Below are 15,038 nucleotides of genomic sequence, written 5' to 3'. Positions count from 1 at the left end.
ACCATCTGATTTGATGAGACCATTTTTACCCACTGGAATGGAATGATGACACCCTGATGCTATTTCTATATGTATCGCTCAAGTAAAGGAATGTTCTCATAAACAACATATAACAAATGGGCCATGGTTGTGCGGTATACAGTTGTATGCTAAAGTTTGGGCACCCCTTTTTTAAATAAAAAAAGTAAATACAACCCATGCAAAAAAAATTAACCAGTAATTGAGGCATGTGCCCAGGGAAGCCCACACGTTGAATACAGCTGAAATGTGGTGGTTGTCTATATCCGACCCGTGGAGGTGCATGACTAAAGTATGACAGACTGACTAAAGTGTCCTAAATCAAGGGACACTGAGGCATTTTAAGGCAGTGGACCTGAGCCTTAAATGACAGACTTACTATGTTCGTGGTTTTTCGCCTGGTAAGGCAATAAAAGAAAACAGAAATCAAAATCATGAAACATTCCTATGTTACATTTTGGACTGAGCAATGACTATCAATGAGATGCGCCAATGGATGGACTTCGAAATATTTGTAAATGTATATTTTATTTTAAAATCCAGTTTGAAGCTGCCCCTTTCAGTCTTTAGTCAGATGCTGCCATCTTCACTTTTGACTTTGATACGGTCTTTAGCTCAGGTTCCCGTAACCTCTGGTCAAAAGTATTCTAATCAGTCTCAAGACAGCGGGCAGCTATATTCATATCAAACTTTCTGGAAGTACTGGCAATGTATGTATTCATGTGTTATGTTTAAACGGATTCCCTGGCTCAGTGGCTTGAGTGTGTGTGTATGTATGTGATGTTGTCTGGAGGCCGTAGGTCAAAAAATTATACGATTTCTGGTGTGTTATGTTTTGAGAGAGTTGTTTTGCCGAGGTGTTCCACTGTGGTAGGTTTGGAGTTTCCTGTTCTTTTGATAGGTCTGATTTTGTAGGCAGTAGGTTTGTTGAAATGCGTGTGAAAGGAGCAGGCAGAAAAAGTCGTAAGGCACAGTGACTATTTCATTAAAGATAAGATAAAGTAGCAGTTGGTCTCTAAACACATTTTTGCCTTTGGGATAGAGCAGACTAGCCCAAGACTCCGAGATATTTTTGGGTATTTTTCAGTAGACTGAGTGCAGCTGTACATATTAACTTTGAATTTGGTCCATTGAATTTGTTTGTTACAAATGTTTGTAGAAATTGGGTAATTAAAGCCTAAAAAGATGGAAAAAACCTTTGGCCATGGTGCTGTCATTCCAATGGTCACGTTCTGTCTATCTTGTGCTTTTGAAAACAATACCCAGTTCTATGGCTACAGAAACAATCTTGTGAATCTTGTACTTGTAAATCACAGTATCACCTAATTCAATTTTAATACACATAATTATGATGCAAACACAAATGGACAAAAACAAAGCAATTCCATTGTTAAAATATTTATCACAGATAAATGTACAAAAAATGCAAAAATAAACATATTGACACAAAGGGAATGAATTAGTTGTCATCAACATTTACATTTACCAGTATTAAACACTAGGGAATAAAATAACAATTTCAGAGATTTAAAAAAAAAATTAGACCCTAAGTTAGTTTGAGGAAAAAGCTAGTAAACACAGACAGCTGCTTCCCTAAAATTACATCCTCATACCAACAAGATTTTATATTCATTTTTGGTGTGCATATGTGTGTGTAAGAGCCTGTGTGTGTGTGTGTGTGTGTGTATGTGTGTGTGTGTGTCGGTGTGCAAAACAGTATATAAAAGTAGTGTGTGGGCTGCCATTTAGCCAAAGATAAATAATAACACCAGTTAGCACTTTTTTCCAGTTTGCACTTGGTTAAATGTCTGATTGAACGAGTTCATAGATCATATTTGTATGGTTCAATTCCAATAAATCAAAGTTCTAAATGATCAGGATATTACCATAAATGCCCCTCACTGCTGAATGAATGAGGAAAACTGATACTTAAACTGACTCCATACTCATGTCATGTAGAACCACCCTTACACAGTGGTCTCTACACGGAGGGCACTAAAGGTGTGTTGACATGAAGACACCACCTGCGTATCAAGGCTTTCGCATGCTAGTTGCCAGTTTACTGTAGTAGTTAGCATGCTAATGCCGCTTTATCACACAGTTAGAATCCTAACAGAGCTGAGTAAGGGTGGTCCGGGATTAGGTCCACAATTATGAGCGGTAAACATTTGTACATTAAAATAAAAACAAATCCACCCCCTTAAGAGAAAGTGGATGTCATAGTCAGTGTTAATGCCGTTAGGAAGGGAAAGAGGAGCAGAAAAAAGGAGTTTAGTATTTCAATATTTCAACACATGCCTGGAGGAACAGGTAGACACTGACTCAAACTCACTACAGACTGGTGAGGAGGCTGAGAGAGGGGACACAGACAGACTACACAGCACAGGATATCATGGTTGATCAGTATGGCATGACTTTTTAACTGGACTTACATATCTGAAATTTTCCAAAAAGACAGCTTATTGCCTTCACCCGCTTCTACTAATCTCCCAAAACAGCACCACATATCAGGTTATACTACCTCTTCATCTTTCTTTTCCCTCCATCAACTCTCCTCCCTCTTCCCCATCCCCCTCCCTCCCCTCGATTGTTGATTTGTTCTGTGGTTCAGGCGTAGCTCTGCAGCGGCTCGCTGATCTTCATGCAGGTCCAGTAGATGGCCCTGGCCAGGCTCAACAACAGAAGCAGGATCAGCACGGCCCAGGCAGCGTAGATCCGCTTGTTGGCTTGGGTCTGGTACCAGGTACCCGCCTGGAGGGTCAAAGCAAAGTATGGGAGGAACAAGGGGAGAGTCGGAATGGAAAGGGAAAGAGAAAGAAAGATAGATAGTTCAAAGAAGTCATACTATTAGAGAATTATTTAGGCGATATGACGCTCGAGTTTGTGGAGTTGGTAAAGGATCTCGTCGTGGCTGTGATTCGTCCTCAGGTAATCAGAGCCGCGGGATATCAATTACCAACCCCACGGACACGAGTGTCATATCGCTTTGATACCACATTTTTACTATCAACTAATTCAGTTTGATGGCAATGATTTTGATCATACACCCACTCTCACGCACTCACTCACTCACTGAAAGTAGAATGTTACTTGCTGTTCATTGTTTCTATCCATTTAGCCACTTTGTGTACATTTTTCTGGTCCAGTAAAAATGGCAAGAACTTCTTGAAACTAGATACAAGGAATGCCTCTGTAATGCAAGTATACTTTCATTGTGCCTCTACAATTCAATTGTAGGAGCCATTTTTTATTTATTTTTTATTATAAATAATGCACCTGCCATGTAAACTGCATATACATCGCATATGAAATCCAATGAAGTCTACTGTCAAGCCCGATTATGTCTGAGTATATCTGTTCATTACACTGATCTGCAGCTTATAGTGAAAAGAAAATTAAACATGTTGCCACAGAACAAAACCGAACACTTACTATTAAGCCTGCTGTTGCTATAGCGAAGATCAGACACAACAGGAAGCACCATAAGCTCTGTCTTCTCGGGTAACGCTGACCAATAGAAGAGCTGGAAAAAAGAAACCCACACTAAACATAAACCAACACGCTTTCTTAGAGAGAGAGAGAGAGTGAGCGAGAGAGAGAGAGAGAGAGAGAGAGAGAGAGAGATGGCTGGACAGTTCTGCAGGTGATAGGAAACACCAGTGGCACCACTGGAAAAAAATGGTGTGTGTGCGTGCGTGTTGAAATAAAAACTGTACTTACACTTTTTTGCAGTGCGGGCATCTGGCTAGTGTCCTGTCTGTAAACTCAGTCCACTGTGGAGAAAAAGGACATCCAGGTTCAAAACAAAAGTGTACAAAAGCTAAATGGCTGAGTAAGGTTAAATGTGATGATGCAATGTGTCTCACCAGGAATGTATTGGCACAGTGTCCGCAGCAGACGCGAGCTCCAGTAGGCTGAGGCTCTGCGGCCACTGACCCTGGATGCACTGGCCCCAGGTTAATGATCCTCTTACTGCAACACAATCACAATACAGCAGGACTATACATGACTCCTACTGTAGTCTGTGACTGACTGGTGTTGTATATGAAGGATAGTAGATAATGGATCTGTTTATGTGGCAGAATATTTAATTGTGATCCAAATCAACCTTCTATTGTCAGGACACTCTCTTAAATATGAAATGCTTAGTCATCTTCTCAATTAACTTTTCATTTCAGCTACACTTCCTCCCCACTCTCTACCTGATTTGAGACCAGTTTCCAAGGGCTCGGAATCAGAAAGCAGAAAGCAGAAACGGCAACGTTTTCGCTCCACTTATGCAATAAGCCAGGTGATTTCATTCATTCATTTTACCTCTTTGCTGAGCAACGGTGCTACACTACAACCTCACATTGATGAACACAAAGCCTCATGCCTCGACTCCTTTCTGAAACTGGAACTTCCTCCTCCGGCTTCCAAACAGATATCCGGAGCTGCTGCTCACTCTCACTTTCACTTCCACTCCCTCTCCCACTCCCACTCCCTCTCCCTCTCCCTCTCCCTCTCCCTCTCCCTCTCTTCTCTCCCTCTTGACTCTTGATCTCACTCAGTATCACCCCAGCTCACTCCCTCTCACGCCTCGTTCTCACCAGTATGGCCGCGGGCAGGCGATCCGCTGAGACGTCACCTTGCAGATGAGGAGACAGTTACAGGGGCAGCGCACGTACTTCTTCCCAGCGGGAGCATTCTTTATTGGCTAGACGGAAGAGGAGAGGGAGGGGGGGGGGGGGAGAGGAGGAATGACGTTTAACTGCTGTTTAATTATACATGTCTAAATCACAATTTAGTGTACAAGGGCGCAATGTTAGGAAATATCGTATTGGACACAAAACAAACCTGCAGGGGAAAATACATACTTGCTAGCGGTCAATCTACAGTGCAGGTTTATAGGAGGAGTTCTAGTTCCATTATCTATGTCACTTGCCCTAGAATCCTATAGGAAGTTCAGATGTTAGTAACAGACACATTCACAGGATCAAGCAGTCTGTTATGATCAGTGAAAACTCAATGGCTGTCTGCAATGTTGCTTGTGGATTCATGCGAGTTTCATTAGCACTGAAACAACATGTCCTTATGTCCCGATTCCTTAAATCATCAGTGAGCAAAAGAGAGGAAGAGAGAGGGACTGATGTAACACTGACCCTGGTGGAGAGTAAATGTCTGAGGACAACTTCAGATTTTGAAATCGAAGTAGCACATTACTGTGAGGTCCACATTCCACAAGGCCGGCTTGCACTCTTAAACCAGCCAACATCGTCCAAAGCACACCAACCACCATTGTACTTTCCTATTTAAATCAATGTTCCAGGTCTGAACTCTGACCCACATTTAATCCAAACACCCTTTGTCACCGCTGTAATATCTCTGGTCCTGTGAGACCACGCTGACCTTTACAATCTCTAGGGCTTAATTTCCATTCCTGTTTCTCTAGGTGGTGTGTCTCCAACACTGCAAACACTATTTCCTGTTTTCTGTAACTTCATCATCTGCTTCACCCAACATTTGTTTACCAGTATATCAAACTTGTGTTTTTGTTGCTTGGTGTTGCTTTGTTTCAGTTGCCTCATTTATACCAAAGCTTAGAGAGCTTGAACTCCTTGCTAATGTATGCCGGGGTGTGTGTGTGTGTGTGTGTGTGTGTGTGTGTGTGTGTGTGTGTGTGTGCGCTTGTGTGCTTACTGTAGCCTCGTTGCAGACGCCACACTTGACCACATGCTGATGGATCTTTCCCTCTACGCTGATCAGGCTCTGGCACACTCTGCAACTGATGACGGGGGCACTACCACTGTCTGGAGAGCCCAGAGGGGAGTAGGGCGGCGGAGCCTCCTGGGGACCACTGGGAAAGGGGGGCAGACCTGTGTGTGTGTGTGTGTGTGTGTGTGTGTGTGTGTGTGTGTGAGTAAGTGAGTGATGGAGAGAGAGAGAGAGAGAGAGAGAGAGATCTCATTAATTCTCATTCCCCTTATCACATGATGGCGCAAATGCAACACTGCCCCTCTTGCTGACGCTTTACATTTTAAGTTACAAAAGGAAGTGTGAGCTAAAAGACCAGACCTGTAGGCAATTTTCTCCATTTCTACATTTTGCGGCCATTTGCTGATGTATATTAAACACAGAAAAAATCCTAGGTTACGCCAGGCGTTTGTGTGACGTAAACTGGACGCACATGTCGATAGGCTAGCTACTTACATGTTTTGTACCACAAAAAGAATTAGGTTAGTCTAAGATTCAAACACGTTTCGTGTGGAGATTGGGTTCGCAAGAAGTTAATGCCTACACATAAACTACATGATGAGCAAAAATGTTATTTATAATTTTGTTGCAGGCCGTGGCAGGCCGTAGCTACCTTAATTTCAAAGCACTCAGTCACTCACTTTGAGGTTTAGTCAGAATTCCATACTGGCCATCTCCCGCAGATAACCCGTTCGATTCATCTCGAATATCTGCCAGCAACGGAGATCGTTCGCTGTCCGCCATTCCATGAACACAGCCAGGAACGGAGATAACAGCGAAAATGTATTAAATTGTGTAAAATGAGACAGTAATGACCTGCTCTGCGTAGAACAGTAACGAAACACACTAGGAAGCGTCACATAATCACATGACCGCGCATTCCAGGAAGTGGAGGGAATAATAACAACACCACGTGACATGCGTTTTGCATTTCCCTTGCTTGACCACAGGGTGGCGTCTAACGCTGTAGCGCACACACGATCACTGACCACAACCACCTCCATAAGGTATTGGCCTATGTTCCTAGAAGGATTTACAGCAGGCACGTGCACAGATAGACCCCTAGTGGTGTCGCTACACGATGGTAGTCCTTTGGGGGATCGTAGTCCCTCACATTGCGCATGCGTCATTTTGCGACTGCTGTCGACAGCGAAGCCGCGCGCGCATGCCTCACAACGACAGATCCGTTTTCAATCATGGAGAAAAGCGACGAAAGCCAGTTTTTTGAAAACATGAGCATTTATTTAAAAACAGAGAAGATGTCACAGTGGACAAAACCGATGAGGTGGAGGATCAAAAAGTCTCTCCCCAGTTTCGTTTCATATGTTGACGTAGAGCCTTATGCTGTTTGCCGTTTACAACATAATTAAATATAACATTAAATATACCCACATTATGCGTAAGACAAGCCCCATATGTTGACGTTTAAACCGTTTACAACATTATTAAATATTACGTTAAATAAACCTACATTATGCGTTAAGACAAGCCAGATATGTTGATGATGTTGAGCCTTATGCCGTAAACCGTTTGTGTCTGAGCATGCGCAATGTGAGGGACTACGATCCCCCAAAGGACTACCATCGTGTAGCGACAAGTGGTGCTCAAGCACCTGCCCTTTTGCCTTGGATGAGAAAAGTGCCCCTTCCGCTGGAGCCAATTTTTTTCTTCATTCATCAATATTTAACAATAAAAATTACTCTCTCTGTCATCAATTCCCCCCAAATGTGTTTTGATATATGACGGGGCATTTATTTGAGTTCTTTTGAGAATTTCGCCCCGACATGCTACCCGGCGCTCACAAGCCCCACGCGCCCCTCCCTCCTCCTCCTCCACTTTTAGTGATCATGCAGTGCTGAGCGCCAGGCCAAACGGCTGCAGCCTACTTCTTCTCTGACCCGCAGCATCAGACAAACAGGTAATGACGGTGTTTGTGCAATCCCCCGACGTTGTTTGGTGATAAATTAACCACAACATTAGCGCCGCTGAAAACATTATGTCGCAACTGGTCCGACGTTTCCTAAAAAAAATTAACAAACACAAAACTCACGAAATCCATGATTTCAAAGCCTTGTCCAGCTGTTTACTGACGCTTGTCGTGTTTAATGAAGAGAGAGGGAGAGAGATACAGGCAGACAGACAGGCAGGCAGGCAGGCAGAGAATTTAAAGGCAGTTTTACGGTTCTACAAATTAGACTAGTTCACTAGTTTTGTTTCATTTAAAATCGTAATTATTGAAATGAACTCAGTCAGAAAACAGTAAACAAAATGTGTGTGTACTGTGTTGTCAGCTTTACAGAGATAATGTAAGTCACTCTTGCACAACATTGATTTACATTGATTTATCTCATTTACAAAATTTGCAGCATAATGCCAAGAAAAGAGAGACTCCAAAAGCAGCGGACAGGGAACTGCAGCAAGCAGCTCAGGGTAGCAGCTTTCTTTTATCTTGGATCAGGCCATCAACTAGTAAAACAAATAAGGGAGAATCAGTAACCCTACCTGGTTCAGAGGAGCCCATCATGGATGAGGAAGGACAGACAGAGTGTAGGACTGAGTTATGTTCAGGAGATAATTTGAGTTAGTTTGTTAACAAACATAAATATTTAAGTTGAGAATATCCTACTGTGTTTTTTATTTATTTATTATTATTATTTTTTAATTTCATTAATAATTTTGGCGATGGGTGCCCTTTTTTTTGGTTTGAGCACCTGCCCCCCAAAATGTCTGTGCACGTGCCTGATTTACAGGTTCATAGACAAGAAGTTCTTTCTTACCGGTTTTCACAATTAAACTACAAAACAAAAATGGCATTTTACACAAATAAAAATGTTAACTATTTTAAACTATGGGTTTCGTGTTTATCAAAAAATGGAAATACTAGGCTACTTACTAAATAGGCTTATTTTTTTGTAGATTTGACACTACCATAGTATATTCATTTATTGTTGTTCTGAGTTGCTAATTAAACATTCAAATAACTGTACATTAAATAATAAACAAAAAAGGATTGCATGAGAAGTCTCATGAAAACCGTTTTTTTCTTTAATTTCACATTATCAAGAGCAGCATAGAGATACACACAGTATAACCAATAAAATACAATATACATAAATGTAAACATGATCATCATGAAACATGATTCATTTCGGCCATGTATGCACAAGGCTGCAAACATTCCTTCAGCTGTCCACAAACAGCAAACAGTAACAACAATATCTGTTTTTTTTTCTTAAATTAAGAATAAAAAAGTTTAAAATGAAGTTATCAAACCAGCCATCGCTGGGGTATGTATCCTCAAAATGAACACATAATGAAAGGGATCCTCATGTCCAGTTAAGACAAAATAACAAGCATAACACAAGGTAAAATCCTTTTTTCTTCAGAAAGAAATAATTGTAGAAATACTCCACTTCCAGTTGTATATTTGTGTGTGTTTGTTTGTGTGGTTTGAGTGTTTGTGTGTGTAAGTGTGTGTGTGTGTGTCACACATCGTAGTCAGGAAGAGCCGAGTAACTGATTCCTCCGATGGCGGGAGGGGTAGAGTGGAGAGGTAACAGCCAACAAAGCACTGACCCTGCAACAAACACAGTTAGCTGTTGGATTCCCCGCCATCATCAAAACACACACACACACACACACACACACACACACACACACACACTCACACACACACACACACACACACAGACACAAATTACAAGGCCTACAACACCAAAACCTATCAGATTTAACCTTCTTTCCATTTCTCTCATTCTCCCTCTCTCTCTCACACTCACTCACTCACTCACTCTCACAGAAAGAAACGTATAAGATTCTCTCTCTATCTCTCTCACACAAAGAGTGCAACATAACACCGAAACCAATTTGATTCTGTGTCGCTCTCTGCTCTCATTGTAGAGGCCAAACACGGGCCTGTGACGAGGTATTCCAGACAATAGTGTCGTGATAAAACTTAGCCCAGCCCACGTTCCAGTGCACAGTCACACAGAGACCCCATTTACAGTTGGACACTTTGTCCGTCTTGGAACAAATTGGAACAGGTAGCCGATAGCATAAAAGCCATGGGTAAATGTAACCAAGAGACAGTGGAGGCGATCACGTTCCTAAGTCACATCAGTTGATTTGATATGGAGTTTAGCCGTATGTTAAAAGCGTCTAGATGCGTCTAAAAATGCAAATGTGACTTTGAATGTGTATACATCCTAGATTTTGCATTTGGTGGAACTCTCCATGTAAGTGATGACGCACGCACACACGCACACACGCATACACAGTTACATAAATACACAGGCTCATACACACACACACACACACACACACACATATGATATGATCTATGAACTCGTTCAATCAGACATTTAACCAAGTGCAAACTGGAAAAAAGTGCTAACTGGTGTTATTATTTATGCCTGGCTAAATGGCAGCCCTGACACTACTTTTATATACTGTTTTGCACACCGACACACACACAGGCTCATACACACACATACATACACACACACCAACACACACACATACGCACAGGCTCACAAACAAACACTCACTCACACACAGACATGCACACAGGTAGATGTCAATCTCTCGAAACACAAGTCCAACTCCTGCCCCACACTCCCACTCCCTCACCTCTTCCAAAGACCTCTCGAAGCAGCGCCAGCTTGGGCTTCCGTGTGTGTGTGTTGTGTGCCGGAGGGGCCCCATTGGCTCTGTCCTTCAGCAGCTTATTCTTCATCTGCTCAATGGGAGTCTCGTCTGTTATTATGGACACTAGCTGAACAGATGAAGAATAGGGAGGGAGATAGAGAGAGAGAAAGAGAGAGAGAGAGAGATGAGAATCAGAGAGAGAGAGAGAGAGAGAGAGAGAGAGTGGGAGAAGAAAAATACGTGGGTGGGTGAGTGCATGAGACAAAAGGGAAAAAAAGGAAGGTGGATGAAGAGATGCAGGCAAATTAATGTAATCAAATCATTTAACGAATAAGATGACATAATCACTAAAATGGCAATAGGAGATTCTACATTAGCGTGGCAAAGACAATGCTTAGCAGAAGCTATGTAAGCTCTGACTCAACTGGATGAGAATGAACTAGGCATAGTGCAGCAATGTAGCACCTCACTCACCTGATCGTAAAATATGACCATTACAAACACACCAAAGAGAATAGACTCCACCAGGAGAATTATATAGTGAGCACTGTAAGAGAGAGAGAGAGAGAGAGAGAGAGAGAGAGAGAGAGAGGGGGAGAGGGAGAGAGAGAGAGAGAGAGAGAGGGAGGGAGGGAGAGAGAGAGAGAGAGAGGGAGGAAAGGAGGGAAGTTTAAATGCATGAAGCACAGCAGAAAGGAGCAGGACTTTTACTGTAGCTGTAAAACCATAAAACCATGAAAGTGATTAGATATCATATGGTCCTGTTTCCATGTAATATGATAACATGGTAAAACCTAAAAGTGTGTATTAAAAAAGACAATGTGTAAGGTTAACTTGTGTGCCTTCTGGTTATATCAAAGGGCTTTATTACAACGTTACTAACATCTTGCCCCACAGACCATAAAACCCAGATAATACTGTCATTTTGTACACCATCACTGTGTTACAGAAGTTAAATCAAAACTGGGACATCTCAGGAAAGTGAAGTTTATGTGACTTCATTTATTTTTATTTTTAAAAATAATTTAAAATTTGAAAAAGTATTTGCTCTCGCTCGACTCGCTCAACAGTCTGAAATCTCTCTTTCACTCACACAATGAGATGTTTGGTGGGAGACTCTTCCCCCTCTTTGTCCTTTTCTCCGTCCTCCTCCCTCTCACTGCGGATCCTCCACACCCACGCGGACACCACCAGCGCCAAGGAGTACAGGCTGGCCATGCCTAACACAGGTTAGTAGAGGAGAGAGAGAAAACGAGAGAAACTTTTAAAAGCCTTTCTTTGAAAACCATCAATAATCAATAAAATAAAATCAGCCTACATCACCAGTTCAACCCAAGCCTACCAGAGTAATTTATGGTCATTGTTACGACCCCCTGCACCCCTGCAGACTGTGTATTGGCCATGCATGGCCTGCAGGCAACAGTGGGGACAATGATTGGTTGATTCCTTGATTGGTTGATTGACTGATTACCCACACTTGGGGAGGTGTGGGGGATAAAAGGACCTTTGGACACCTGTCGCTCTCTATCTCTCTCACAGCATACAGACGTCCAACCCCAAACTTTTCCACAAACTGAGCCAAAACTGAGCCAAAACTATGCCAAACTATGCCAAACTTAAGACTATGGACATGACTGAAAACTGGTATTTCTTATGGGAAGGTATTAGGTGACACAGAAAAGACTTACCTGTGTAGAAGAGAAACTGGATGAAATATTTCTGGTTGAGCTCTCCAACACAGTTGTTTATCCTTACAATCAATCAAATAAACAAACAAAAGAAAGAGCACAATACACACATCTATTGTTCAGATAGGAATGTGTGTTGGATAGGACTGCGTATTGATCAGAAAAAGTACTGGACAAGGACACAAGTGTGTGTGTGTGTGTGTAACTCACCAGGGACAGTGGTGGTCCATGCGTCTGATGCAGCGTTGACACACCCTGCAGTGGTGTGCCCGAGGTGGCCGATATGTCTCACATCTGCTACACACTGTCCATCCCTCACAACCCTATAACCACAAACATACACAGACACACACACACACCAAAACATCAATATTAACATCTAATATACACATACACTCACATTGTCATAAACAGAATAAACACTGCATAACAACACACAAGTACATAACATATTGCAACAAACATGTATGAACCTATTGCCTCTGAATAATGTTATCAACAATACACACACACACACAGACACACACACACACAAACCATGCAACCACACGCACACACACACACACAGCAACTTACCCTCTCATTCATGCGTTCAGACTGTGATCTTAGGTCAGAGAAGTCAATGGCCATCTCAGGTAGAGGCACCATACCTGCTCATACAGCATGAAAGGAACAAGATACAGATGGTGTATGAAAACACACATGGTGGAACCTGGTTTAAAATTAGGATATGTTTTTTGATTACGACAATAATGATGACATACTATTCTTATTTAACAGCTATTTTTAATAAGCCTCAGACTGCACTGCATTCCTTCGTGTAGATGTCCTTTAGTAATCATCACTGGTGTAAAGACCTCTCCTCTACCAAGCATAACATATTCTCTTATTGTCTGGAATAACAATGTCCCCCTGTGTAATTCATGCAAGGAACACAGCCTCCAGATACTCTCAGAGTAGGTCGCAGGTTAGGTCAGAGCAGTCACCCTGGCTCCAGGATGCTGATAACTAGCAACAATACGAGTCCCTATCCTATCCACCCAGGGCTGTAGCACAGATAGTCCCTAGCTTATCCACCCAAGAAACTAACGTAGATAAAGTAGTGATGTTTATGTATTTGCCGATACAAGTTGTTTATCTTAACTTCTAGTGTCACCCAGTCACTAATAATGTTTAGTGGTTTTCGGGTAATGACGAAATGTGATGTGACTCGCCCTCACATTTTTAAAATGAGAATATATTCAACGTTCAACGAAGACATCGTTTTCATGCTCAATGATTCATTCTGTTATGTTACTGTCAAACGGCAATGTCCTTTTAAACAGGTGATTTAGGCTATAGAAACACTGTCGATGTATGAATGAAAAGTTACCTGGATCTGAGAACACTGCCTTGGAGTGGCATGCAAGTAGCAGCAGTAAAATTACATTAAACACTGAACCGTGCAGCGTACACCACACACTGGGGAAGAGAGAGAGAGAGAGAGAGAGAGAGAGAGACGTTGGTCTGTCATTATACATTCAAGCCCCTCATCTCATTCCTCCTCTATACATTAGCATAAAAACAGAGATAAACGCGATGTCCCTGCATCGTTTCATCTGATCGCGTTACAGTTCGTTTAATCACATGAGAATAAAGCAGCATTAAGTCGATTACATACTATTCGTGGCAGTGGTCAGACGCTACTAGACATCGTCTCAACACTATCATCACAACATCGCTGTGATAGTGGTCCTCACCACAAAACCCTGATGCTTTATGGTGTCTTCATACGATTCAATAATACGTACCTTCCGGAGTAGGCAGGAATGAGCACATACTGAATAACCACATAATCGGCATAAAACACGCTGAAGTATGTCAATAATAAACAAATGAATCCACACGGGTCTCGCCGACAGCGATTAGAAGCCATTTTTGGTGCCCTTCTTCCGGGTGACGTCACGTCGGAGGATAGTCGTGACGTTCGCCAGGCTATTTTGGAAACCTACTATGCCAGTCTTTCTAATCTTACCAGTTGGAACAGAAGAAACCCTCTCATCTGTCTGTTTTTTTTTTACTGCAGTGTTGGTGAAAAGTTCTGTTGCAGAGCTAGAAACCCTTGAGATTCCAAGCACAGGTGCAGTTTTCAGTTTGGTGTATAGAAATGTGGAACTGTTTATTTTCCACTGGTCACAGCTAATTAAAGAGGAAACAAAACTCCAATGTTGCAATGCTAGGAAAGCGTTGTTTTCATTACACACAAAATCACCCCTGTTTCTCTGTCACATACGCGCACACACATACACACACAACTACAGATAACCAGACAACAATCCATCAATTAATTTATTTATTTATTCAATCAACATGATCAAAAAACTTAAAAAGTTCAGAGCAAACAGTTCAACTCCAACATCCAACCAACTGCAACATAAATCATAAATCAGAACGGTGAAACATTAAGAAAAAAAAACTGAACAAAATACGAATATAGTGGTGTATAGGCAAGTTACTACTGCTACTGATGACAGAACTGTGGGAAAACCGGGTAAAATGAAAAAATGCAAAACATTTTGGATGTTAAGAGATGTCATGGTAAAGGCACTGTTTTTCTCTGTGGCAGAAATATCTGCTCCTTGTTTTTTTTTTTTTTACATACATACAGTACATCTGTAACTGTTAAAATTCATAGCACTGAAACATTGCAGGAGACCTATTACAAATAACAAAACAAAAACCAAAAACAAGAAACAAAAATGTGTTTGTGACTAAAGCTGAAGAGTGATTTTAAAAAGAGGACATTTGGACGGCATCTAATTATGGCATCAATTTTGGAATGTGAATTGCAGTGATAAAGGCATATTAGTATAGGTAAATATATATAAGTGTTTACAAATATTTTTTTCTATTATCACATTGCTAATTTCGGATCATTGACGTGATTTTATAATTTTGATATTTAGTTAAGTC

At 41.6% G+C, this 15,038-nt stretch overlaps 2 protein-coding genes across 2 annotated transcripts; both read right to left on the bottom strand.

The window, feature by feature from the left end:
* Window positions 1–1,400: 1,400 nt before the first annotated feature.
* On the bottom strand, window positions 1,401–6,629 carry pip4p1b (phosphatidylinositol-4,5-bisphosphate 4-phosphatase 1b). Its single transcript, XM_042710452.1, has 7 exons — window positions 6,393–6,629; window positions 5,698–5,873; window positions 4,608–4,714; window positions 3,885–3,990; window positions 3,739–3,791; window positions 3,451–3,541; window positions 1,401–2,769 (listed from the first exon to the last, which is right to left on the bottom strand). The coding sequence occupies exons 1-7, from the start codon at window positions 6,493–6,495 to the stop codon at window positions 2,626–2,628; spliced, it is 780 nt and encodes a 259-aa protein (XP_042566386.1). The 5' UTR covers window positions 6,496–6,629; the 3' UTR covers window positions 1,401–2,625.
* A 2,132-nt stretch (window positions 6,630–8,761) lies between these two features.
* Window positions 8,762–14,515, bottom strand: zgc:77880 (zf-DHHC domain-containing protein). Its single transcript, XM_012832799.3, has 9 exons — window positions 13,877–14,515; window positions 13,459–13,547; window positions 12,663–12,736; window positions 12,297–12,409; window positions 12,087–12,148; window positions 11,492–11,618; window positions 10,873–10,945; window positions 10,381–10,525; window positions 8,762–9,328 (listed from the first exon to the last, which is right to left on the bottom strand). Exons 1-9 carry the CDS (start codon window positions 13,999–14,001, stop codon window positions 9,237–9,239), a joined length of 900 nt encoding a protein of 299 aa, XP_012688253.1. The 5' UTR covers window positions 14,002–14,515; the 3' UTR covers window positions 8,762–9,236.
* Between the last annotated feature and the right edge of the window lie 523 nt (window positions 14,516–15,038).

The sequence above is a fragment of the Clupea harengus genome, chromosome 18 (assembly GCF_900700415.2).
Source record: "Clupea harengus chromosome 18, Ch_v2.0.2, whole genome shotgun sequence".
Classification (NCBI taxonomy): Eukaryota; Metazoa; Chordata; class Actinopteri; order Clupeiformes; family Clupeidae; genus Clupea; species Clupea harengus.
This window is presented reverse-complemented; position numbering and strand designations above follow the sequence as displayed.

Coding starts and splice junctions, on each gene's coding strand:
- zgc:77880 (XM_012832799.3), bottom strand. CDS start 14,001: ATGGCTTCTAATCGCTGTCGGCGAGACCCGTGTGGATTCATTTGTTTA. Junction 13,548..13,876: donor ATTCCTGCCTACTCCGGAAG/GTACGTATTATT, acceptor TCTCTTCCCCAG/TGTGTGGTGTACGCTGCACG. Junction 10,946..11,491: donor CCCACCAAACATCTCATTGT/GTGAGTGAAAGA, acceptor TCTCTCTTACAG/TGCTCACTATATAATTCTCC.
- pip4p1b (XM_042710452.1), bottom strand. CDS start 6,495: ATGGCGGACAGCGAACGATCTCCGTTGCTGGCAGATATTCGAGATGAA. Junction 3,542..3,738: donor TGCCCGCACTGCAAAAAAGT/GTAAGTACAGTT, acceptor TCTTTTTTCCAG/CTCTTCTATTGGTCAGCGTT. Junction 2,770..3,450: donor TAGCAACAGCAGGCTTAATA/GTAAGTGTTCGG, acceptor TTGACCCTCCAG/GCGGGTACCTGGTACCAGAC.